This window comes from Zosterops lateralis (assembly GCF_965231275.1).
Source record: "Zosterops lateralis genome assembly, chromosome: 2".
In the NCBI taxonomy this organism is placed as follows: Eukaryota; Metazoa; Chordata; class Aves; order Passeriformes; family Zosteropidae; genus Zosterops; species Zosterops lateralis.
In genome coordinates, this window is record NC_139763.1 from 114169695 (window position 1) to 114195477 (window position 25783).

The 25783-nt window shown below is 35.1% G+C and overlaps 1 protein-coding gene across 3 annotated transcripts in view; it reads right to left on the reverse strand.

Moving 5' to 3' along the window:
- TMPRSS15 (transmembrane serine protease 15) overlaps nucleotides 1-25783 on the reverse strand; it is a 45979-nt gene that overhangs the window by 4602 nt on the left and 15594 nt on the right. For all 3 annotated transcript variants that reach the window (XM_083855758.1, XM_083855757.1, XM_083855759.1), the window contains 13 exons: nucleotides 25450-25587; nucleotides 24294-24443; nucleotides 21952-22054; nucleotides 21349-21499; nucleotides 20078-20219; nucleotides 16390-16479; nucleotides 14965-15090; nucleotides 14369-14500; nucleotides 11784-11894; nucleotides 8739-8871; nucleotides 4889-4984; nucleotides 1931-1980; nucleotides 1311-1485 (listed from right to left, as the gene is read on the reverse strand). In XM_083855758.1, the coding sequence (XP_083711884.1) occupies nucleotides 1311-1485; nucleotides 1931-1980; nucleotides 4889-4984; nucleotides 8739-8871; nucleotides 11784-11894; nucleotides 14369-14500; nucleotides 14965-15090; nucleotides 16390-16479; nucleotides 20078-20219; nucleotides 21349-21499; nucleotides 21952-22054; nucleotides 24294-24443; nucleotides 25450-25587 (1597 nt within the window). The remainder of the gene's footprint in view (nucleotides 1-1310; nucleotides 1486-1930; nucleotides 1981-4888; nucleotides 4985-8738; nucleotides 8872-11783; nucleotides 11895-14368; nucleotides 14501-14964; nucleotides 15091-16389; nucleotides 16480-20077; nucleotides 20220-21348; nucleotides 21500-21951; nucleotides 22055-24293; nucleotides 24444-25449; nucleotides 25588-25783) is intronic.

The window sequence follows — 25783 nt, forward strand, 5'->3', positions numbered from 1 at the left end:
AGAATACTGCTGACTGCCCAGTAGGCAATTAATATTGGTCCCAGTGAGAAAATTTTAATAGAATGTCTAAGGGATAAGAGGTCTGAGATGTTGTTGGAACTGCTGCAGCTCATAGACGCAGAAAACTGGTCTCAGTTTTTAATCTCAATCAAAAAAGATCTTCTAAAACAAAATACGGCATAATCTGATATTTTTCCTAATCTACACATGCTGGTTTGAGGCTGTGTTCATCGGAGAACTTAAATATTTGTTTTTTAATCAATCACTTTATGGCTTAAAAAGTACATTTTCAGCCTGATTGTTGGACTGAATTGGTTTGTGTTCATCTTTTGGTTTGACATCAAGAGGTTCTTTTGTTCTAAACTAGGAGTATTCAAGTTAAATGTTCAGTAGGTGTGAAGCTGCAAGCTTCAATTTAGGAAAATTCTAGCAAAGGCAAGATGGTAAAATTAGATTTAGTTGAAAATAGAAAGGTGATTCAAGTGAAATGGAAGTATCAAGGCAATCATGGATTTATTGTGTGGAAACTAACAGGGCTTAATCCTTTTCATTTATTGTCTTTGTGTGGAATGTAGTTCTGTAGTTCCTGTCATGACATGTGGCAGCATTAGGATTTTGGCACAAGTCTCCATTGCCTTATTATTTATCTATTTGTAGTGAAAACTCTACTTCAATTTTGAATTTTCTTGGGTTTTTTTTTTTTTTTTTTTTTTTTTTTTTTTTTTTTTTTTTTTCCATTCCAGTTTCTATATGTCTTTTACAACACTTGTTTTTACTGTAGATATTATGAAAGCAAACCCTAGAAAATATTTCAATATGCATCACTTCTTTGAACGGTACAAATAGCACCATCAAGAGGATATCCAATATTGCCTAATCAATACACATAAATCAAGATTCATTTCAGTGATGCACAGTAAGTATTGATCAATCCATGATAATATACAGGAGGAACGCTGGGTTTAATTGATGAGATATGACGCCACCTTTTATACCACTGGTAGGGATTCACCTAATTTATGGAGGCCCGCAATAATTATGGATTAAATGCCAGTGCTCAATATTAATACCATGCATTTAAAGTGCAATTCCTTATTATTTAGGAAATGGTGCTTGGTTTCCACCATTCTCTGCATTAAAATAACGACTGAGGATTTACCAGGGAGCAAAGGAACTTCCAGCTCAGCCTACAAGTGATTCAAAACATGGTAATTAAACCATTAAAGAAGTTGTTATTTTTTCATCTCAGTGTCACAATTTGTTGATAATCAGATGCCTTCTTAATGAATTTGCACATAAAAGAACATTACCCATATACACAGTGTGCTGCTGTCACCACCCACTCATCACTGACAAGGGAAGCTCCACAAACGGCTTGCAGATTAAAATGGAGTGAAACTATCCAAGGCCAAGCCCCTCTTGTAGCATCATTTCCACCTATAATTCTTGTCCCATTACTCTGAGTTGCCAGGTGTTTTCCACAAGCTGTGATAAAGCAAAATAGAATCAAATCAAATAAAAGAAATCAAAGGGATGTAACATATTTTATTAGACTAGTCAATTTTCTTAATAATAATAATAATAAAGACTGTAGAATCTGAACTGCTATTCAAAAATATGGAAAAACATTTGAGTTTTTATAGCTGAAATAAAGATACAACTGTCTAACTTGGATTTAGATGTTTTCTTTCCTCAGACCTTCTGGAATTTTTATACATTTATTTTATATATGTTTTCACTACAGATCCATCTCTAGTGTACACTTAACACTGAAATCGAGTGTGGACTAAATTTTCCTGTGTCTGAATCATTATGAATATAGCATTTATAGCCCATTCCCCAACCTTTCCATTCAAGCTATAAACATTAGGCCTTATGGTCTGAACAATTTGATCTCTCTGTGAAATAGTCCTGGATTCTGTGTACTTACATTGAATGTTACATTGCAGATGAATCACCAGGTTGTCCAAACAGTGTTCTCTAGAATGAAAGTGCAATTAAATCACAAATATCTGCACACCAGATAACTCTGACTGTAAAATATATATACATACACACAGAGAAATTTATACAATTACATACATAAAAGTACATTCGTTTAGCAGTATCAGCCTGTTAAGTATAATAACTAATGCTACATGTTTAAATTATATATTTAATTATAAATATAATTAAATATTAAATATATTAAATATAATTTATATATTTAATTATAAATATACATCATTATATGCTATACAACTTTAAATGTGCACATTCTTCTTCACTGGGCACTTGATTTGTATTATGGAAATAAAAGTAGACTCTTCTTGTGTTTTAGAGAAATAGGTCATCTCTCCATGACAGACTTGCAATATAGTTATAGCTCCCTATGGTACTTTTTCCTACCTTTTGAGATGTTTTCAATACCTTACCACTAGAGATCAGTGTGGCCAAAGAATTTAAGAGGTTATTTTTATATCCCTGTATCATTTTACTAAGAAAATAATGCTACAGTAAAATACATAGTTGCATATGCTAGGTTAGAAATTATTTAGCAGAGATAGAAAGCCAGAGCCTTTAGAGCACAAGACCACAGATCAAAACTGCTCAAGCATTTGTGATACCCAGGGGTTTTAATATTATGTTCATAGTCTGTAATGAATCTGAAACACTTGGGACACTGTATGTGCTAGCAATTCAAATCTCACACACACAGAAATACGAATGAGAGCAGGATAGAAAACGAAGCTCTGCCAACAGTTTGTTTCGAGTGAGCATTTCCACATTCCATTTTTAAATAGAGTGGGTGAAGGATACTTTAAACATGATAGGGAATGATGCATCCCTCACTGTGTTTGTTCTAAAATTTGATATCTGCTGTGAGGGAGATGTGACCCAGTAATTTCCCAATGGCACAGTGGTACAAGAAATAAAGTGGGAACAGTAACACACCACCTCGCCAGTTAAACCTTCACTGTGGTGGGGTGCAAATGAGATATTCCTCTGCCCTGAATAGTCACACATTGCCATTTTCCACTTCAAGGTAGGTACCTACTTTTAAAGCTGTAATTTAAAAGGTGGAAACAAATTCCTGTGACTTGTATTCAAATCTGTAATGACTTCATAAGGGTGTAATCTTTATAACCAGACAAACATCAAGGACAACCAGAAATGCATAAACCCACAGGAAACCAATACCATCTTCTGCATAAACTTCATAGCAACTAAATACTCTTATGCACAATGCCTTCATAAGCTTTCAAAGGAAGGTCAGTGGTGCTATATATTAGATCATTTATCTGCTCCTACGCTTTCTCATAGGTAGATGCATAAACTGCCCAAACAACCAAAATGTCAGATTTGTCTCTATAATTTTACATTTTCAGTGTAAAAGGAGTTGCCTGTCCCACCACAAGTACCTGCTGGCTGCTTTAGTAGAAATGACTTCAATTACCTCTGGTTTTTCCTCTTTGTGGAGCTAGCTTTCAGCAGGAAATGCCCTTCCTTGCCTGCACTTCAGCCCAACTGTCCTCAGCTGCCTCTTGGTCAGCATAGGACAAGCCAAAAGGCACCAGAGGCTTGTGCTGAGCACCCTCCTCTGTGCCTCGCTGAGTGCCAGCTGTCAAGTAGCATGCCAGACAGAAATCTGGAGTAGTTAGGATATCTGTGAGCATGATCTTCACTTAGAACTGGCAAAAACAATTGGTCCCTGTGGAATCTGCTCACATGTATCTAAAAGGCAGGATCTAGGGTTCTTACTAACCTATCCTGCCAAAAATCACATTACCTAAGGGCAGCAGAGAATGCTTTTGTTGTCTCTGTCACTGCAGCTTTCAAGCATTATTATATGTGCCCTCCTTTGTTTCAGTGGTGGATGCACTTGAATAAAAATCAAAGACAATGTGAGAAATACATTTTATAATTAGATTACCAGTTAATCAATTCAGTTGCTTAAATTATCAAATCTGCGTGCTCTTTCTAGCGTTCATTATATGTACAAAAGCCACGTGTGAATCTGCCACAGTGTCACCCTGCAAAATGATTCCTATCAGCTGTGCAGATGAAACATGGGAGAAGACACCTATTTCTGCAATAGAAATACATCCAGGATAAATGAATTTAGTCAATTTCCTCCTGCTTTAATCACTTTTAGTGTTTAATAGGTATTGACAGAAGACATCTTTAAATCATTACTGCTCTGCAGGATGTCTTGTGACAATGATGGTTTAGACATTCACTGAAGAAAAAAAGAAAAATAGCCTCCAATGATATTCCATTAGTTTAAGATACTTTCACCACCCATGAGAATGATAAATGTTTGGGGTTAACAGAGTATAATTAGAACATAAAATGTAACTTTTCTTTTTTTTTCTGTATTCTGAGGATCATGTCATCTAATGAGTCACTTGTAAACGTGGAGACAAATCCAGAAGTCATTTTTTGGGTGGGGATAGTTTGTTTAAATATAGATACCTGTCTGTGGATGGCTTAAATTAGCAATCCTCAGTATGTTCAAAGTCTATATCAATAAAGTCAAAGGACTATAGAGTGTGACTCATTGCATTTCAAGTGATGCCTGGATAGATCACATTTTGGAGTGGTTATTTTTCTCTGCTGATTACAGAGAGAACCTGCTGTGACAACTGCTCTCTAACTATGGGTGAATATCACTTAATCTTAATTCTTCTATATTATATATAGGTAGTCTTAATTCTACTACATTATGTACTCATAATTTAGAGATTTCTGGATAATAAATATAATAATAAATAATAAAGAGCATATAATTTCCACAGTAAATGGATAAAGATGTCAATTGGGATTTGAACTATGTATTAGGGCATAAATAATCACCACTACGCTTAAAGACATTGTTTGTATGAGGAAGAAACCCCACTGTACCCACCTTTTTGTAAAAACTAGGCTTTGGTTTCCTCCTTTGGTGATGGTGACAAATGGGCCATCTCCAGTGAATAATACCGCTGATGACATATTTACATCCCTGGGACAAAAAGACACATGCATATTTTTAGATACATACCCTATTCAACCAGTGGAGCAATATTTGGGAAATGACTATGCTGATAGAATAAACACCAGCTTCATGAGGTTTTTGTTTGTTTGTTTGTTTTTATTTTTCTTCTCCTCAAATAATGACCCTTTAGCAGGAGATTTTTGAGGCTTGAAACTCTTCAGATTAGAATGTGAGTCACTTTCATCCAATCTTGTATCTTATTGCAAGATTTCTAATGCTATAATAATATTGAAAGAGACTTAATTCCTTTGACAGCAGTAAATATTTATTTTGGCTTTTGAGTGCCACAGTGAAGGGTTTGGAATACCTGTTTTTAAATGTATGGAGCTAGAACTTAGAATGCCAAACAGGGCAGTAATAGTTAAACCTTTAGGTATCACAGCCTTGTTTTTTTTGAGGGGTGCAGTTACACTTACACTATACTGTCTAGGAAAGAAATGAAATTATATTTTGTATCAAGAAGAATCTAATTGAGAAAAAAAAAACACAAAGAAGTTAATTTTCACCTCATAGATCTATTGAAATCAGAGTAGCTGTGGAATAAGTCAATAGTGTCATGTTTGCTATTGAGGAGGAGTGGGATGTATTCACAGAGTCACAGAACAGTTAGGGTTGGATGGGACCTTTAAAGATCATGTAGTCAATTTAAAGGCATCAATTAGTTTATTCTTTGAATTTTATTTTTTTTTTGTAGCAATGGCTTTTTGAACTAAGAATTCTGTGTACTACTGGTGATACAAATTGTTTTGACATTTAGAACCCATATCCAGATTTACTCTATAATCCATTCTGCATCACGGGCTTTGTGATAATTCATATGACCAGTTTGGAACACATATTTGCTTTCCCTTGAGGAAGCATGAGGAAAAAAGATAGCTCTGGTTAGATTGAATAATTTTTTTGGGGGTGACAATCTCTCATCTGGCCCTTTAGACTTAGGAGCAAGCAGAACATTTGTTTAATACACAAGGAGCACCTGCAATTTAATACACAGGGAGCACTTGCATTGTGTCTTCTCTTCAAATGCAGTAAATCTCACTCTCCTGGGAAGGATGAACTCTGGAATCTGCCTGCAAATCTGCTGTGTATGAAGTAAAGAGGTGTTCAACAACCCTGCTGAGCCACTAGGAGGGTTGTATGGTCCACCTGGTGGAAAGTCACTTCTGCTGCATTTCTCAGCCTGGAAGTGCCTTTTAGACAGTCTGAGAGAGCAGTAAAGTGCCAATCCAGGTAGGCAGAATCAAATTCTATGATGAAGAACTTTGCTGAGACCAGCAAAGTACTCCCAGGAACTAATTTCCTTCTGAAGAATGCTGCAAGCTCATAAGGAAAATAGAATAAAGGGTTTCAGAATAAAGCCTAAACTCTCACTCTTCTTGGACTTTTAGGTGTGACAAAATTGCCAGGTCCACCCCCATTCCTGGGTACAATGCAGCAAAGACCCAGCTGGCTCTGGTCCCAGAGAAACAGGGTTGTTTTGCATCTGCCCAATGGAATGGTAAAAAGCTTAGTGTAGGATTTTCTTGGTTCCAGGAAATGAGATGCCGACAACAGATTTCAGCAGTGCTGTCAGATGCACGCAGCTAACAATGCAAACTGAGCAAAGGATTATTTTCAGGTTTCTCCAGAGCATAAATTTGTTCATCTTGCACCCCAAATTCATTAAGAAGATTTGTAAATTATTTGCCTAAGACATATTTTGTAGATGCACAATGAGCATGCCCCAAGACTGGCTCCTTGTTTGGTACAAATCACAAATGCAACAGCCATACATTTGAAAAATGGAGGCAAAAGGATTCACACATGAGATTTATTAGAACCTGTGAGGAGAATTGCACTTTCTAACCCAGGTACACAAATAATCAGGATGTGATACTGTACTCCTATCAGCTCAGCCCTTTTCATAAATTAAACAGCAAGCAAGACTAGCAAATTTATAAGCAATTAATAGTAAAACTAAATTGTCCTAGATGAACTTTAGCCTGCCTTTATTAGAAAGCATGATTCTAGGTTGTAATTCAGTGTAGGAGCATGAGCTAAAGCCTACTCAGGACCACTTATTGCAAACATCCATTTGGTAACAAATATGGTGACACTTATTAACAAATATACTTCTATGGGAGGATTTAAGGAAAGCAGAATAGTGTGATGTTTACAGGAGTTACATATATTTATATATATACACATATATATATGTATACCTATTAATATATCAATATATATAGACACATACATATGAGAATTTTGTCCTATGCTGTAACTGCAGTAGCACCCAGGTTACAAAAATGTGATATAAGTTAGGTTTAAAAATATTTTTTCTTGACAATGGAAATATGTAATAAACCCAGAAATTGAATTAATAAGAAATAACTAGGAAGTTTAATAGGAACCCTTTCATCAAGTACACCTGAGTAGTTTATAGAGACAACCTGAAAGATATTGCCACAGAATGTTATGGGTACAAAAGCATTAAGTAACTTTTAAAAGGTAGAATACCATGGAAGGCAAAGTTTGTTGAAGCCTTTCAAATGTGTCAATTAAATCAGTAGATCAGAAAATTACTTCTGTCCAGAAGGGAAAGGAGGCAGGGCAGGGGCAGAAAGAATCAGAGAAGAAGGCCACTGGTCACTCTGAAGAACAAGGTATTTGATCAGAAGCACATTTAAGGATAGTTTGTATGTTCTTACATGCATGCATGCATAAATTACAGTCAGGATTTGTGCATGTAGCTACCTGATGTTTATGTAAACACAGTACTTACCCAAAGGAAAAAAGTAAAAAACCCAACAAACCAGCTGACATCCAAATAGAAGCATTTTTGAAATAACACTTGGATATTTTTTTAAGTAATTTTAACTCTGTGATTGCTACAATTAATTTATCAGAAGGGGATTTGTAGGAATCTTTCTTTGGTCAGAGACAAAAATAATGAATTGCAGGCTTAGAATTTAGTTTGATTATTAGTTGAGTGAGTGATATTCTCTAAAAGCCCCAGCACTGCAGGAAAGCTAATTATTATTCAGTGGATGGCAGTGGAGTAGCACATGATATAAGTAAGGCCAAAATTTAGGCCATAAATTTTACCACAAGAATGAAAAATGCAACACTCTGAACTCGACAATCCCCATGTTTTCTTTGAAAATTCTCCTGAAGAGTGACTAAAACCAAATCTATTTTTCTGTTACACACTTCTCTACTCCATCCATCCCTGCTCTAAATCTACCTCGAGAGAAATTCCATTTCCTCTCCCAGCAGCTCAGATCTAATGATGGGTAGGAAATGTGTTGGGAGCCCAGTAGCAGAATATCCAAGTGATTGTCTCTACTTGGAATGAACAGCAGCACTACAAAAGCAGAGCAGCCAAGGCTGCTGTTGGCTCCAGCTTTTACTCTTGAGCCATCCTTATGAAAGTGAAGATGTAAATGATGACATAAAGTGATAGAAGAGGGATGCATCCACAATGCTCTCCCAGTGTTCTCCGATATGTATTCTCATGCCCAGCCTGCCATGTTTAGAGTTATCAATCCTGTACTGAATGTCATCAAGTCAGGATTTGCCACACTTTCAAATTTGTTGGCACGCCAAGCACTCCGCTTGACAGAGACAGATACATTTGCCATTTTTTTGGAGAGTACAGCAGCAAAATGAGGAGGAAAATGCCAATATACACTCAACAAATCTGCAAACAGGTTACAAAGGACAATGAATATTTATCACTCACCCCAATCCCAACAGCTGGCAAACACTGTCTGAAATCTCTCCACTCCAATCATCTGCACACGCCAGATGCCATGTCTTCCTAATCCTGGCCTGTACCAGCCCTTTGGTGTCTAGGGAGCCATTGAATAATCTCACTGGAAAACAAAATGGGCAAAAGCATTTTAAATGGGTGGTAAACCACTTTCCTCCCCGACTCCAAGCAAACAGAAATTTAATATAAAGAGATTTATTACTGCCAATGAAGAGCACCAAAAAAGTTAAAATGCGTTACAGGGATAATAAACCCAGCATCTCCAGGATATCCTGTGTTCCCACAGGAAGGAAATGTTGTTGTTTCCTATATTTCTGCCACAGGAGAGTTTTGTACCTTGCATTTTGCAAATGTCTCAGAAATAGACAATAAACTGTACATTTTCCATGAACTCTAAACAATACATCTTTTTCTTAGTCAGCATTATATAATTTCCAAATAATGAGTGAAGCTTTAGCTCCATGATTCTCAGTAACAGTGACTGGAAATAATGTTAAAATAAGTTTTGACAAAAAAAAAAAAAAAAAAAAAAAAAAAAAAAAAAAGATTTCCAGTTCCAATTACTGTGAGTTTTCACTGTTTTCGTTGCAGTTTTAGTTAAAACATTCTCAATAATTAAAATATCATTGAAAACCAGTCCTTCTATAAAAAAACTTTTACCAAAAGAAAATATTCAGAACAAAAATTCAGAAACTCTTCAACTTATTGGTAAAAAATCTTATGCTATTGGCTAAGATAAGGCTAAGTCACTAAGATAAGTGACTAAGGAAGTGGGATTGTAAGGTCAACAGGATCTCATGCGTATAAAATGACTTTTTGTATATAATATTAAATTAAGTATAATAATGTCAATGGAGTCTCATGTGTCTTAGCAGCTACAGCTGCATTTCAGGCAGATGGCAGGTATTGCCATTGTGAAGTAAATGAAAGCATGCAATGCATTGACTGGTTACCAAAATATTTTATTAAAAAAATTATTTGTACAGAAAATATTTTCCCACCAAAATGCTTTCACAAAGAGTAGTAAATAGTAAATAAAAATTTAGATTTTTAGAAATGTCTTTGCAACACCTGGAGTGCATGAATGAAAGAGGTGATATATAATGATTAATTAATGGTAAATATTAGATTAAATTAAATTTATTTTTTGAGCTTCTTAAATATATTGGAATTTTATGCACTGCAAGATTTCTCAAAATTACTTTTGACACCTCTCCTCTTGAGAGAACTTAAACTATAACTCCTTTTCCTTTCTCCTTATCAGATGAATGTTCTTCTCCAAATACATTATTGATAAGGAATAATGAAGTCATTGAGGATCCAACAACTGTTTAATTCACATATCATATATTTTAGAATTTTGGCATTTCTTTGCAGTTCCTGGAAGTTTCAGAAGTTGGGGGATTTCAAAACACAGTTTTTCTAGTTCAAATTGCCACTTCTGATAAGACATCAAAATTGGTTTCAGGAAGATGAGCAAGGCTTTTGGACACTGGAAAGACTCAGTGTGAGAGTTTCTAATTGAATTTCATTTTGTTTTAAGACGTAGATTGATTTAGCCAAAGTTTGGATTAAATGTGTTTTTGGAAACAAGTCTCCCAGGCTTTTCATGTGAAGTAATTTGTTATGAAGTAATAGATAATCTGTGGCAAAATAAATCTTTGGGAAAAAGCACATCGTGTTAATGTAGGTGATGGTTACCTTGTTCAGATCTTCTTCAGCAATGACTGGAAAAAAATATTCAAGTTTTCTTTACTTAAGGAGAAACTGAAGTGAATTTTATTCTATGCATTTTAAAAGAAGGATATGTTTGCAACAAAATAACCAATGGCACTAATTTGAGGATTGAATCTGTGTCTTCAGACATCTATCTATCTATCTATCTATCTATCTATCTATCTATCTATCTCTATTTATCTACATATCTATCTGCATGTATTTACATATGCCATGCATATTTTTATATGCATGCATGTAAAAAATGTTAAAATCAATGGGCTGTCAGCACACACCTAAAAACATATTTGATCCCTGGTAGAGCTCCTTAAAACAAAGGAATTTTGCTAAACTTAAATCTTAAATCTTTTAAATCTTCTCTTAGTTCTTCAAAGATTGTGAGGAGGAGCAGCTTAACTGCTGTGCTAGGCCAAACATTATCTTAGCATTAGTCTGACATTTAAATTATTGTTTTAGAGAATCTTATTTCCCTGCTATGTGAAATGAATAATATACTGTACACATGCATTTTGGAGAGACTTTACCAGGGAAGTAAGGAATAGCAGTGAACAAGGGATGCTTCTTTTGAAGTTGTGTCATCCATTCACCCCATGGAGTCCAGGTGGGTTGGAGGGTGCCATGTGTTATATTTTGGCTTCACAACCACAAAACTCTTTGGGAATTTCCACCAAGAACAAGTTTATTCTCTACTCCACTGCAGAATTTTTACTGCTATGAAATTCAAATCAATTATGGCAAAACAGTAGAATTTGGAGATATAAAATGAATACAGAAGAAGAGCATATGTTGAGTGTTCATTTAATTTTGAGGCAATTATATGCAACTACAATTTTGGGCACAGAGGAGCTTCCTGCCTTTTCCAGATTTCTTTACCAGCTTCCGTACACTATCTCAGAAAAGTGTCTGTTTTCCCAGCCCTGACAAACTCAATGAGATGCTGCTGTACAAATTGGCATGGCCTGCATGCATCTGCAGCATTCTACATTAGCTGAAGTCCTGTGGCTGTTTTCCTAGGCAATTCCTGCCAGATATGCATGGCTTAGGTTGGATACTAGGAAAAAATTTCTTCAGCAAAAGGGCTTTCAAGCACTGGGAGAGACTGCCCTGTGAAGTGGTGGAGTCACCAGCCCTGGCAGGACTTAAAAACATGTAGAGTAGATGTAGCACTGAGGGACACGATTTATCACTGAACTTGGCAGTGCTGGATTAATGGTTGGACTCCATGATCTTTCCTAATCTAAATGATTCTATGATTTCATTTTATGGAGGAAACCTTACTGCATTTTGCTTCGTCAGAGGCATCTTCACACTGAGGTACATTGTCACAGAGGTTATGCAATGGGATGCATTTCCCACTCCCACACTGATGCTCATCAGCTGTGCAAGCCCCTGAAGGGAAGCAAGAGAGGAAAATTAATCTGTAGCTGTGAGGAAGGTTGATGTTCACAGAAAGCCTTACAGTTCACCTGAAGAAAACTATATAGATAGTATGAAGAACTTTTAATTTCCTTTTCTTTCCATTTCCATCCATCTCTTTCACAATAAAGATATTTTTCAGGTAAATAGAAGCTAATTAAGAATAAAATTCGCTTTGTAACTTCTGTTCTAGGTAGAGTTGCTCAGTTAGCAGTGTTCTTCCATTATGACTGATAAACATGGGAGTGAAAAGTCAAATCCTGCCAAAAGTGACTAACGATTTAAATTTTCAAATGCTCAACACTTTCATAAATTTTGGAGACCTTTAACTCTGTCAAGTCAAGCAGATGAGCAAAGAGGCAACAAGAGCTGAAACTCTCCTTCTGAAACCTGTTTGTTAGGAAAGATGGAAGAGACAAAAGTAAACAGAATGAATGAAGAGAGCATTCACAAAAGTAGGATTAAGCTACTTCAGAATCAGTTATAAAATAAATAAATAAAAGCAAACGAGGAAGAGAGTAAATGTGAAGTTATAATTCTTTCTGTGGCCAAAGTGTATTTTTAATGGCTTCATTTGTATTACAGGAAACATACAGTCATAAATTAAATTCTATCAAAAAATTGTTTCTTTGACCTTCCTGGACTTACTGACAGAAATATTTAATTATCTAGAAGTCTTACTTAGAGCAAAATAATTGCTTTGCTTCTGAATTTTTAATATTCCTATAAAATGATCCGTTCCTCTATCAGCATAGCTTGTATCAAATGGAAGCAGAAGAATATGGTTTATAAAAGGCTTGAACCAGATTTTCACACATTTAATATCCATAACTAATGACAGATATTCCAAAGAACTTAGTTCTTAATTGACAGTGCTTTTTATTACATTGCATACTGCCAAGAATTATTTCTGTTCAAATAATTCTTACTTTTAAAAAAACAATATTTCATAGAAAAACAAAAAGATGCAAAGAAAAATAAGCTTTTCTTCTAAAGCTAATTTATTTACTGACAATCCTTTTATCCTTAAGCCTGCATGCTAATGGTATTTGTCTCTGTCCTTTGGCTGCAAAGATCATGAATAAGCATCATTCTTTTGCTAATGGAACTTTTTAAAATATATATTCCAGAACTGGCAATGGCTACTCTGAGAATTCTACCTTGCTAAGCTCAATTTTCACTTTACAAAATATGGGCAAGTCTGGACCAGCAAGGATGCTGAACCAGCTAAAACAGAAAGGAGAGAGTGTGGGACTGAACAAATGTGATAGAGAAGGAAGAACAAGAAGCAGCAAAATTGTCTTATTGACATATAAACTAACATCTCAGTCTGGCACAATGGGATTAAACAGAGTTAATTTTACAAATTATTAAATTAAAAATTATATAAATTAAAATTGTTAATTTTAAAACTGTAGACCAAAGGTGAAGATTTAAAGAAAAAAAATTAAGAAAAGTAATATTATTACTACTACTGTGAATCCATAAAAAATCTACCACTGGTTAAACAAACTGAGAGAAACTTGGCATTTCTGAGACTTAAAGTAAGAGAAAGAGCCTAGATCCTTGTTGACTTTCTGTTCAGGTAAGGGAATGGTACTTCACACATCTCTCAATACATACTGCTTTTTCTTTCCCTGTTTTTCTCCCATCAAACTTCCAGAAATACAAAGCCACTAATTAATTCAGTCAACATTTGGCCTAGATTTAGTATAATTATTTGTCCTGCTAAGCATATTAATGTTCCATGTAATTTGCATTATGCTTTGTTTTGCATATTCTGGAGAGTTGATTGCTAAATTATGAGTGACAAGTCTAATTGCAGTCCCCAAGAAAATCAAGAGCCATTCAGAAGGGATCTGGCTGGAACCAGAAACACTGCTGTCCAGATATTTAAGAGACTAGTTCTTCTCAGATTATTCACACACCAAAGACGAAATTTTTAAAGATGCAAGAAGGACCATATTGCAAATATTGATCAGAGTTACCACATACGGTTTTCTCTTGTTGTGCATGTTATCAATAATAAATATTTCATTAATGCACATAAATAAATATTTTATAAATGCACATAAATTAAACACATGTTAATGACACACTGAGATTATTTACAAAGTGAAATGTTTTCCTTGGGTTTTTATAGGGAATAGTTAGTGTTTGCCTTCTTAACATTTGAAAATATTTTGGTCAAAATACTGAGTCAATTTTCCACATAATATCACAGAGTTGCACATGATCATAGACATTGCCCAATTACACTAAGAAAAAAACCAATCACTTTTCAAGCCAGGACATAAAAAGTACAGATTAGTAACCAGCCTTTTTCTCTTTAACATTTACATTTTTCTGCTGAGCAAGTACTGATAGTCACTTTATGCTCTCCATGTTTTTTGAAATATATCTGGCCAGCGGTATAACCTCTTAAATAAAAAGGTTCAGATGCTTACTTAGATTGTAGCCAGTAGTAAAATTTGCAAGGAATCCCTTCCTTGTAGTAGACTTGTCTGTCCGGAGGATCACTGTCATCTGGTTTGTAGTAGAGAAGACATCTGGCAGTGGGCCTTTCTCTGTGTAGACAGCTGTTCACCAGGAAAACATGAGTGCATTCAGCCTATTCTGTCCATATGTATTTCAAAATGATTTGGGTTCAAAAGCAAATACTGCCACCACAGGGATGTAAACTGCTCCCCCAAACCCGACTGCTGCCAGACTGCCATGGTCAGACCCCAACACCAGGTTTGACTAATCAGCATAGAACAATGAGAACTCAGCTAAGAGATTATCCATCTGTTTGTCCACACGTGGAAGCAGTATGTTTACTGAGAAGTTAATTTCACATGGATTGCATGGAGAACTGAGCGTGTGCAAATGTTTTGGGAACTTGATGTCACATAGAATATGCTTTCTCAATTTTTCCTCTGAATTTCTGAGGCCCTAAAAATGCAAATGGAATGAGAGGAATTTATTTTCCTTGATATTATATTCATCAGTTTGCTCCAGCTGTCTGATTACATTCATTTTAGTACCCTCTGCTGCTACTTGCCCAAAAGTAAGGAATGTGGTCCTCTGCCATCTCTGACTTCAGCAACATCATAAATATTTTCCAGATCAAAATCCTCAAAATGAAGTTGGATGTTTTTTCCATTTTCAGCATTCAAGTACCACACACCTGGAAAATAGTAACACACACACACAAATTATCTTTTCAGTATTTTTCAGCACCTTTTCATTTACTGTGACATTTTCATGTTGAAGGGCTTTGGGGGAGAAAAAAAATTCTCCTAAATTGTTATGAATCACCTAAGAAATTAAGAAGTTTAAATCTTGCATTTAAAAGCTGTCAAGAACCAAAATCCTATAGTTTCTAATTCTTAAAACATTTTTGAAAACTAATTTTAGGGTTCTATGACATATACCTGTGTTTTTAATCATCCATGTCAGCTGTGAGTTTCCCCAAAGTAGTAAAGCTCATTCTTTTCTGACTGTGACAATGTGACAAAGTCTTGTCACTTAAGTCCCTTTTGATAGTAAGATAATTTTTATAATCAGTCACAGAAGCCTGTCTTTCACGTTAGAATAGTTCTTTGCTTCTGTTGAGCCTATACTTTCTCATATCTAATCTAAGTGCGGATACGATGGAAATCTTGTAAAGACAGTAAAAAAAACTAAAAAAAAAATATATTTTTTCATGGAGTGAAAAGTATTTTATCACTAGCAGGAATCTCATTTGGGAACTTGTGGAATGAATCCTGGAAATGTGAGCCATATCTCAAGTGGAACAGAAACATAAAATGACAACTCTTATGATTACCATCCCAGCATAATTCCCCAGGATTGAAGGAATAAATAATTAAAATTTCATTAAGAGGCAATGATAAAGCTCTCTTCCTTGCTTTATCAATCAACAAGACCACCTTGAAGTGGTCAACAGTGGACCACCTTGAAGCATTCACTTTTGCTGGCTCTCATTTAATCTAAATCAAGTCATGTCAGTAGAGTAACAATGTCTTCTCACTAGTATGTTAAGAAATATTCAATAAAGAGATGATTCTTTACATAATTCATTAACATATTCTTTGCCTCTAGAAAACTTGAGCTATTTAACAGCAGAAGTAATGATATTAACCTGGCAAATACACCAGGTTATGGTTAAATAGGAGCTCTCATCACCTTATGTGCTCCTGCATCAACATAAAGACGTTTGACATAATAGGCGGGATAGAATTGGCCTGTCTGGACCCATTCCATTGGATTTTTGGTTCTCTTCATCCCTTTTTAATCAGGTGGCACGTGTTCCTTCGCTTCCTCTCTCCTCTCAATACCATATAGAATGCAGCTAAAAGATCCCACTGTATATATCTTAGATATTTTTGTTTTGTTGGACAGCATCTGAGTTGAAAAGCAGATTTAGTATCTCTATTATTATATGGTTAAACTTCTCCTGAAGATTTGGAAAAGAATGACTTACATAAAGCTCGGTTAGGGTAATTGTTTGGAAAGTTTGCAGAGCTGAATGTACTGTTTGGCTCCCAGAGTTCAAATGGCCCTCCACAGTCAGCTGAAAAAAACCAAACATTTCAAGAGCATAGTTAACCTCCTGTTGTCATTTTTTTAATCTACAGCAACAATGATAATTTTTAAATTCATGATTATTGGTCTGAATGCTCTGCCCATGACAGGGGTAGGACAAGAATGTGATTCAGTCATCTGTCTGACTTACTAGCACAGTAGTAATAAAGCTGGGAAATGTTGAGGCCCCCCCAAAGAGAGACCCCCAAATATAACCAATTCATACACTCTGCTTGTATGCCTTTCTTGTTATCTGATCAATCTTAGAATCACAGAACCATTAAGGCTGGAAAAAGCCTCTGAGATCACTGAGTCCAGCCTTTGACTGATCAACAGGACCTTGTCAACCTTGTCAACTAGACCCTACACTGAGTGCCACATCCAGCTGTTTCCTGAACACCTCCGGGGACAGTGACTCCACCACCTCCCTGGGCATCCTCTTCCAGTGCCTGATCACCCTTTCCATGGAGAAATTATTCTTGCAGCATCAGCAGAGATACTCAAATCTAAAGCTCTTTTCGTCATCTAGCAAGAAACTTTCAGCAAAAAGCCAAAAACCCCTCATACCATTACTTTGTTTTCTTCAAGACCACGAAACCTTTTACAGCTAAACCTTGTCAGTGGTTAAAACAGTCATTTGCTTTTTCCTTAAAACAACTGTTCTAGTAGGAAATACCTTTGTCATAAAGATGTATATGTACTTATAGGTAAAAATTAATAAAATTTTTCTAAAAGCAAATTTTTTAGATACGTGTACATTCATATACATGCACTCACAACATGGACACATATAACTATACTTTATATATTCAATATTCTGTGTCAATTTGATGGTGGTTTTCACCCCAAATATGCCAGCTTCATGTTCGAACACTTTAATTAATATTGAGGAATATTATTTATTTTCATTTTAGCCATCAGAATGACTGAATGAACCATGTGAATGAACTTTGGTGTTTTACCACTTTTGTTGCTCACAACAACTACATTCAAAAATAAAGAACAGTTCTCCTCCACTTGCTTCAGGAAATAGTAGTTAAGGCAAAATAGCTTTGCCTTCTTTATTTTGGTGGTTTTTGATGTTTCATTCCTTGAATCAAAATTCTTATTGGTTTTTTTTAAACTCTTAGACTTTGGTTAAACTTTAATGCTCTCCTCCCCACCCCTTATAGCTCAAATTTGCATTCCATGATGTCTGCTATCATCTCACACTCTCGTCCTGTTCTCTAGGAACTGCATAATCTACAAGTCCTACCAAATCTGACCATTGAATCCCACTGGGAGAAAGCTCAAGAAAACAAAACAAAACAAAACAAAACAAACAAACAAACAAACAAACAAACAAAAAACCCAAACAAAAAAAAAAAACCCAAAACCAAGAAAAAGACTTGAACTTCCTCACAACAGCTATTTTCTAGAACTTTCTATTTCACTGAATCAACCCTGGCAAGAAAAGCTGAACACTCGGAAAGGAAAAGGAACTGTTAACAATCTCATCATGACTAATAAGTATATTGTGTTTCAGTCATATGGCTCACAAGGAGGATTATTTTCTATAAATACCATGAACAACAGATAAAGATTACATTGTTTTTTTTATTGGAATATTACTGCCTGTGAAATCTGATCTGCTGCTGACTACATGTTGGGCACATTAATAGTGATCTTGTTCTAGCATGTAAAAATGAGAGAAGAAATCGAATTTACTCATGTCTTGAAATAATGTTTTAAAAAATTTCCAGTGATCTTTAAACATTAATTCATATGGAGTTATTCATTAGAGAACTAAATAGTAATCACTACCAACAATCTTGGTTGAGCAAAACAGATGATTTTTTCAGCAGTTTAGAAATTATTATGACCTGTGTCTCTGTCCTTTGGCCAAAACTTCAGTTCATATTGACACACGTGCCTTAAATGTGGAATGTACACTGTCTTCTCCACACTGTTGTTTGTGTTAAAAGACAGCTTATAAATAAACATGAAGATGAAAGCAATCTTTATGTTAGATGAAAGTGTAAGGTGACAGTCTTGTGCAAAAGACAAAAGTGAATCCGGCTTTCCTGTGCCACCATCAAAAATATCCTTTATTACATTTCAAGGAGCTTTTGTGGCACTGTGAATGATGCAAGTGACTTGTACTGAAGCTCTAATTCTAGTAAAAGAAATTGACTCAGCTCAGATTCTTTTATGTCTTGTTTATGGACATGACATTTGTAGTGAAATCATCAGTGTTAGTAAGCTTGGACATGTTCATCAAAGCAATTTCATCCTTCCTTGAAGATGATTGATAACATTCACTTTCTTTTCATCAAGTCACAGATAACATGTGGTAGCATGTCCCAAGAAAATGATGAAAACAAGTTATTTTTTCCCCAGAAGCAGCTTAGACTGTCCTTTTGTATCATGGATCTCTTTTATCGATTTCATAATGAGTTATAAACCATATTACCATGTCCCTTTTTTGAATGCTAAAATATTATGACCATGCATTGGATAGAGATCCATAGTTCGATATTCCTTTGGTGCTTTTCAGGAGCACTCAGCTGCTATTTACCACAGGACTATTCTGCCACTAATAATCACGCTGGTTCTAACTTCTTAGGTGTCTTTACTCACAGCCCCTAAAGGTTAGCAGGAGGGGATAGACATCAGCATCTCTCTACAAAATTATTTTAATAAAAACTGCTATTGAATTCCAAATCTCATTTTGAGAAACTATGACTGAAATTACTACTGTTAATAAAATTTAATTTTACTGACAGACACTTTGTTGAACTTTACCTCCCCATGTCTCGTGATGGAGCTCTGAAACTGCATTTTACTCTTACATTTAGAAAGTTTTTTTTTACCTGTCTTGATGCAGTAGATTTGCAAGTGACAGATTTGAAAGAATAATACTATTAGTATATAATGTTTCAACATGAATACCATGCAAGAAGTCTAACTACAATTTTAATTTTAGATCATTTTTATTTACTATATGTTGTCAAGAGGGGTACTAGCTGTGCTTTGAAAGGCACAGAAAATCTGAGTAAATTATGAGGAAGTCCTAGAATATGCTCAGTGCTTGTTTTAATGATTTGAAATCATGTATGAATATGCCTTTTCTAAAATTTTTTTCCAAAATTTCATCAACTTTCAGAATAAATTACAAAGTAAGCCCCACCAGGTATTTTAATGACTTTTCCACAAGCTCTATTTATATTTGTATTGGTTTTTGCTTTGAATGTGCTTGGACTTGTTTAAAATCATATACAGTCTTTCTTTTCTCTTTTATATAAGTTTTATAAGGATGGTTACAGGTATTTTGCTGTGAGATTTTCCTGCTTAGCTCTGTGAAACTGGAATGTTTTGAGGAAACTTAAACCTCTGTGATTTCCTCTAAAATACTCTGCAGCTAGAGGAGTCTGGATGAAGCCGTGCAATCTGACTGGAGAGGCATGGAACTTGATCTTAGTGTGTTATCCTGAAGATAAATTTATAATGCTGATGAGAGGTTTTTATAAAATGGATGCTGAAAATTCTGCCCCACTCAAACCCAAATACAGCAGTAGGAAATCAGCAGTGATTTAGTGTTTACTTACTAGGAACTAAAGGGGTGGTAGGAACACTTGGCCTCACAGTTGGCTCCACGTAATTGTCTTCATTACACTTTCCCTTCGTCAGGCCAACGTCATCCACGGCAATATCACTGGCGCCACGCCTTTTAAAGGCATCAAAAATAACCTGAATTCAGGAAAAAAAAAATTTTTACAATTTAATGAACCATTTTCATCTTCCTGCTCTGCACTGTTCTGTCTTTTCTTGAATGTTTTTATTTCCACTCTAATCTACACTGGTGCTACACTTAGGGGAAGGCAGCAGGGGATGAGATAGAATTCCTCACAAAACAAAACAGCACTATACAAACTCATGGATCATTCTAAGGAACATAGTAGCTTCTTCATTTAAATGATGAACATGATTTTAAAATGTTCAATATCTTTATACATGTAATTTTATAAACAATTCTGCATTGCTCATCAGCTCAAACTTCTCCTGAATTAATGGCTCAAAAAACTAAAATTAATCTCATTTGTTCTTTACTGTTCTTTAATATCCACATATTTAAAGTAATCCTGCAAACAAGGAATTAGTGCTGGTGAAATACAATTAGGTATAGCAATCTTCTTGAGATCATATGTGGTTACATATTTCCTCGAAGTCTGATGCAGCCAGGTCACAGATGCATTTATTTCCTCAGATGCTAAATGTGTCTTTTGAGCAATACTTGCCAGAAATCAATCAAAACTACTGCAGCAGGGCAAACCACCCCAAATAGCTATAAAAAAAAAAATTGTTTTCAAAAGAGAGGTGCTGAAATAATTATCTGGAATAAATCTGCTCCTTTTGTTTACAGATAAGTCAGTTGTTAATCATCCAGTTCCATCTGCAACATAGTTTCAGTGGATTAATCTGTAAGTAATTAGTGAAAACACTGATTCACAATCTGAAGCAATTTAAATTCAAGTCTTCTCATGGCTAAGTGTTTCACATCACCCTCACTCCTGAGATTTCATATTACACAGCAGATTTTGATGGGATTTGAACACTCTTGTTTTGTGGAAAGCTCTCGTGGTCACATTCATTGTTCCTTGACAATGATCCGGTTTCCAGAGTAGGAAAAGGGGCTGTGAGAAGTCAAATGCAGATTCCAATCTTCTTCATGCTAATATTTATTTGATGGCATGAATTGTCAAATGATACTCAGAATTATCTTTGGAACAGTGGAATTTTGGGTTAATTTCACAGAAACCTCTGCTATCAGTTTAGCTAAAATAAAAGAGAAAAGAAAAAAAAAAGCAGCTGAACAAACCTTAAAATCAGATGTTTCATTTAAAGTTACTTGTCCATAATTCCAGTTATTTCCATAGTTTCCTTCTTTCTCAAAAGTGATCTTTTCCTGACCACTCTCATCACTTATACTAACGCTTAAACGGTAAACATTTGTTGCATACATGAAATACCTGGGGGGTGGAAAAGCATTTTGGTATCATTAGAACAAAGTCAAATTCCTTGAAAAAAAAGTCACTCTTTTTATTTTATAATGTTTTATGTAATTAGATTAATTTGAAGGGAGTGTGAAAATAGTATTAATTGGATGTTTAAATTACACCTGGAATTGTAGAGGTCTATTTAAGTTTCATGACAAAGCACATTTCAGGGATCCTTTTTACCATTGTTGTATAGAAATGAATATTGGATACAGGGTGAAAAAGAAAATACATTACAGCTAACTGCAGAAGTCAAAGCTAGGAAGGAGTTGAACTCCGGGCCTGGAGCTGAGACTGATTGTGGAAATCCAAACAGAACCAGGCTGGCATTGCTGGCATGTTGCGTAGGATCAATGTTTTATGAAAGAAAACTCTTTGGGTATATTGGTAAACAAAATACAGGTTTAGGAATTATGTAAGAATACCAAAAGCTTAGACAATAGATATCTGAAGGGACCAAAGGCAAACTCAGAATCCGGACTCGCTCTTCCATGAATCCAAGTCCGATGGGTGTTGAAATATAAAATCCTGCAAGACAATGAACACCTTTTAGACAGAAGAACTTCCTTTTTATTTTTTTACTTATTGAATTAGAGTTTTTACATTTAAAATAACATCAAGCACAGATAGTGTTGTGTGATTTGGAAGATTTGACACAATAAATGTGAATGATTATTCCAAGGTATATTCATCAGTCAATGATATATTAAATTGAGCTTTTAAGTTTCTTGGATATTCCTCAGAACTAGATAAGCAATGGGAAACTAGTCCTTTTAAAGTCAGTGGGAATCCTGCCTTATATTCAGTGAAGGCAGCAATTCCCCTGGGTTTATAGAAATGTCTTCCTGTTTGGTATTGCTTGCAATTTTGCAGAAGAATTCACCGACATTTTCACAATGTGTGTCCACATGGGACAATGGGAGATGTGGCTTGTGTTTTGAGAGAGTGACAGAATGACTGGGTGAATATTTTATAGCAAGGTGAGGCATTATAAGCAAACAAACCTCCCCTTTATTTTTGAAATTGAGTTTGTTGCAGCTGGGAATTTGGACCTCTTGTGGCCATATGAGGCCAGGCCACAGAAGCACTGTGATTTTTCATAAGAAATGCAAACTTAGGCAGCTTTAGAATTAAATTCTTGTTTTATTCAAATCATGGATGTAATCTTATATTTTCTTTTATCTAATACATATATATACAAATATTATGTTAATATCATTTTAAAATTACTAGAATTATGTTAATTAAATTTTATACATTGTATTCTGTTATTTATACTTCCAGATTGTCTTGTTTGTTCATGTGGGAGGCTAAAATTCCTGAAAATTAATCTGAAATCTGAACCAGGCCTTTAAGTTCCTCTGTTGACTGAGATAGCATGCACTAAAATACACATGGTGTCTAATTTAAAGAATAAAGTTATTCCTATAATCAAAGAGATGGTTCTCTGTCTTTGTTTCATCAATTCTCTGAGCATTCAGATTCAATTTTTGGAATATGTATTAAGGTATTTACTTTTCAAGAGCAGCAAAAACAAGAAAATGTTTCACTGAAGGTAATAGCTTGTTATTAATAATGCAATTTAATCAAAATAGGGGTCATAGAAATTTGAATATGCAACACAAAATAACATTACACATAGGAACATTACATATGGAAGCTTAGACTTGGCTTTCCTTAGACAAGGAAACAGAGAGCACCTAAAATAGATAAACATTTTTGAGAGACAGAAAACATTACCAAGTGTTTAATTAAGCAAATTTTACATTCTTTCATCTGATTTGCATTCTAGGAGCCAAGCTGGAAGACAGAACAGCATTATGAAGATTGTTTAGAAAATGTGCATTCACTCAAAGAGAGATGAATAATTTCTATCTGATAAAGTGCAGAATACTATTTTTCTTTTTCCCAGGATTATTACAGAATCATTTGCAATTTTCTCACTTATTTGTCACTGAATAAGTTCTATGTAAGTCTTGCATAGAATACATATTCATACATATGAATACATACATTGCAAAATCCAATTTATATTTTATCTGGTTTCAGCTAGAGTGACAAATCAGCTGAGAAAGTGATTATTTGGTTTTATTGATGAAGGAGAAAAAATCTTACAGAGTCTAGTTCTGGCATAAGGATTCATGATACACTCAAAATCTGATTCCAATCAGTATTGTCTCTTTAAATAAATTCCACTTTTGATATGACCACTCTTCAAATTTAGTTATTTAACTGTAACAGGTACTGGAGTGTTTGTGTGTTTGGCACAGTTGGTGTGTTTGCTCTGCAGTAACTGGGAGGACAGATGTCCCCTATAAACTGCAGGTCAACTTTATCTAAATCAAAGTTCTTTTGTGACAGCCATGAGGATGTCAGAAGTAGAGAGGGATGAAACAGAAGTGTTTTGCCTAATAATGCAATTATATGTTTTTCCCTCAAGTTAAACATACAGGTTTTTGACCTTTAACATTTTTGACCAATAAAAATTCCTTTCTCAGATAAGGCATTTTGGTGTAATAATAGCTTTGAAATTTTTAGTACCTCATACTTAAATAATTTTACTTATTCTTTTATATTTTTCTTTTAGTTTTGGATATTTCCACAAGATGGCAATGAGTAGCATAAAACATTTTGTCTGGTAGCCCTGACACTCTTATGGCAGAATAATATGATATCCTAGTAATACCACTATGAAGAATCCATAATGCAGTGATATAAGCTAAACCAAGTTTTTCCTTTAATCTTCAAGGCACCTTTTTGATCTTACCTGACAAGTTGCCAAATGTGTGATCAAATTCAGGACCACTCATGAGAGGAAAGGTAGGACCCTGAACTCTGTCCCATTCTGAATCATCATCTAAATCTTGTATCCAGAAACAAAAGCCATCTTCGAAAGTGCAATTGATTTTCTCGTAATCTGTGAATAAAAACTTCTAGTAAATAAAAGATGACAGAGATGGTAAGTTTTTTTCTCAGAATTACACAGGAAGGAGTGATGAACAATGTGAATTTTTTAATATATTTGTAAACCAACCCACAGCAACTTAATTCCCTCTTTATGCAATGCAACAAAATTACTCAAATAAATGTGTTGTTTGTACTTGTTAATAAAAGACTATTTTTGAAGGGTAGCCCTACAGACTCTTGCACGCATTCACCAACATTCCTTTCTGATCCTTCTTTTTCCTCTTTTCTTTGCTCCAGCAGAAAGGGCTCACCATTAGAGCAGAATGCTGTGCTCCATGGCCCTGGGATGCCCCTTTCTCTTTCAATGATATTTCTGTCCATGGTGCCTTGAAATGCAGGTCAGGCAGGGCTTCCACATGACAGGAACTTCCTGGATGCTTCCTGCAGCATATCCCATCCCAGCCACATTCCCTGTTCCCTTTTGCTCCAAATTTAGCAGCTAAAGAAGCCTTCACTCATCCAATTACCAAAGCAGGAGTCATATTGCTGAATTTTGTTGTCACTGTAGATTTACCTCATCCAGGCTTCCTAAGGCCTGTTTACTGAAACAGGTACTTTCCTGAATGTTATTTCTAAATGTTATTCTGATTTTTTTTTTTTTTTTTAATAAAGATATTGTGGTCGATGATTTCATTGTATTGATTAATGAACAAACTGGCTGAGAGGAATCTGATGGAGGTGCAGACACAGTTTTATTTACAGAGATGAGTTCTGTCAGACATCACCATGCTGCTAGATACAGACCTGTAAACCTGTGAATGGCGTTACAGAAATAATTTATTTGATCTTTAAAATAGTATGAAATTTTTCTAAGTGGATCTAGTTGCTGGACTGAGGCCAGAAAATGCTGGTTCCCTTTCCACCTCCATTTTCTCAAACTGAAAATGTAGATTGACCACAATTTTGGGATAAAAAAGAAACAAAAAAACAAACACACACACACGCAGAACACTTACTGTTTAGTTCACTTGCATTAAATGCAGCGTATGTTGCATTAAAGCCATTATAATTCTCTGAATAGTCAGACACAAACTGTGCTGTAGCCTCATGAGAAAAAATGTAAATTGTTTCAAGATTGGTCCCTGACAGAGAAGCTGAAAACAAATAAAAAACCATACAGTCAGAGAGAAAGTAATCACATGCACATTAAAATTTCCAGTGTTGTCACAAAAACACAGTGGATTAGTTTATTGAGTCTTAAGGAACGGTTTTCCTGTTGTACTGTGATCCTGCTAGAGTGGCTTCAAACCCTTGAAGCATTTAGCTGTTTGGCTGACATATAAATATTCT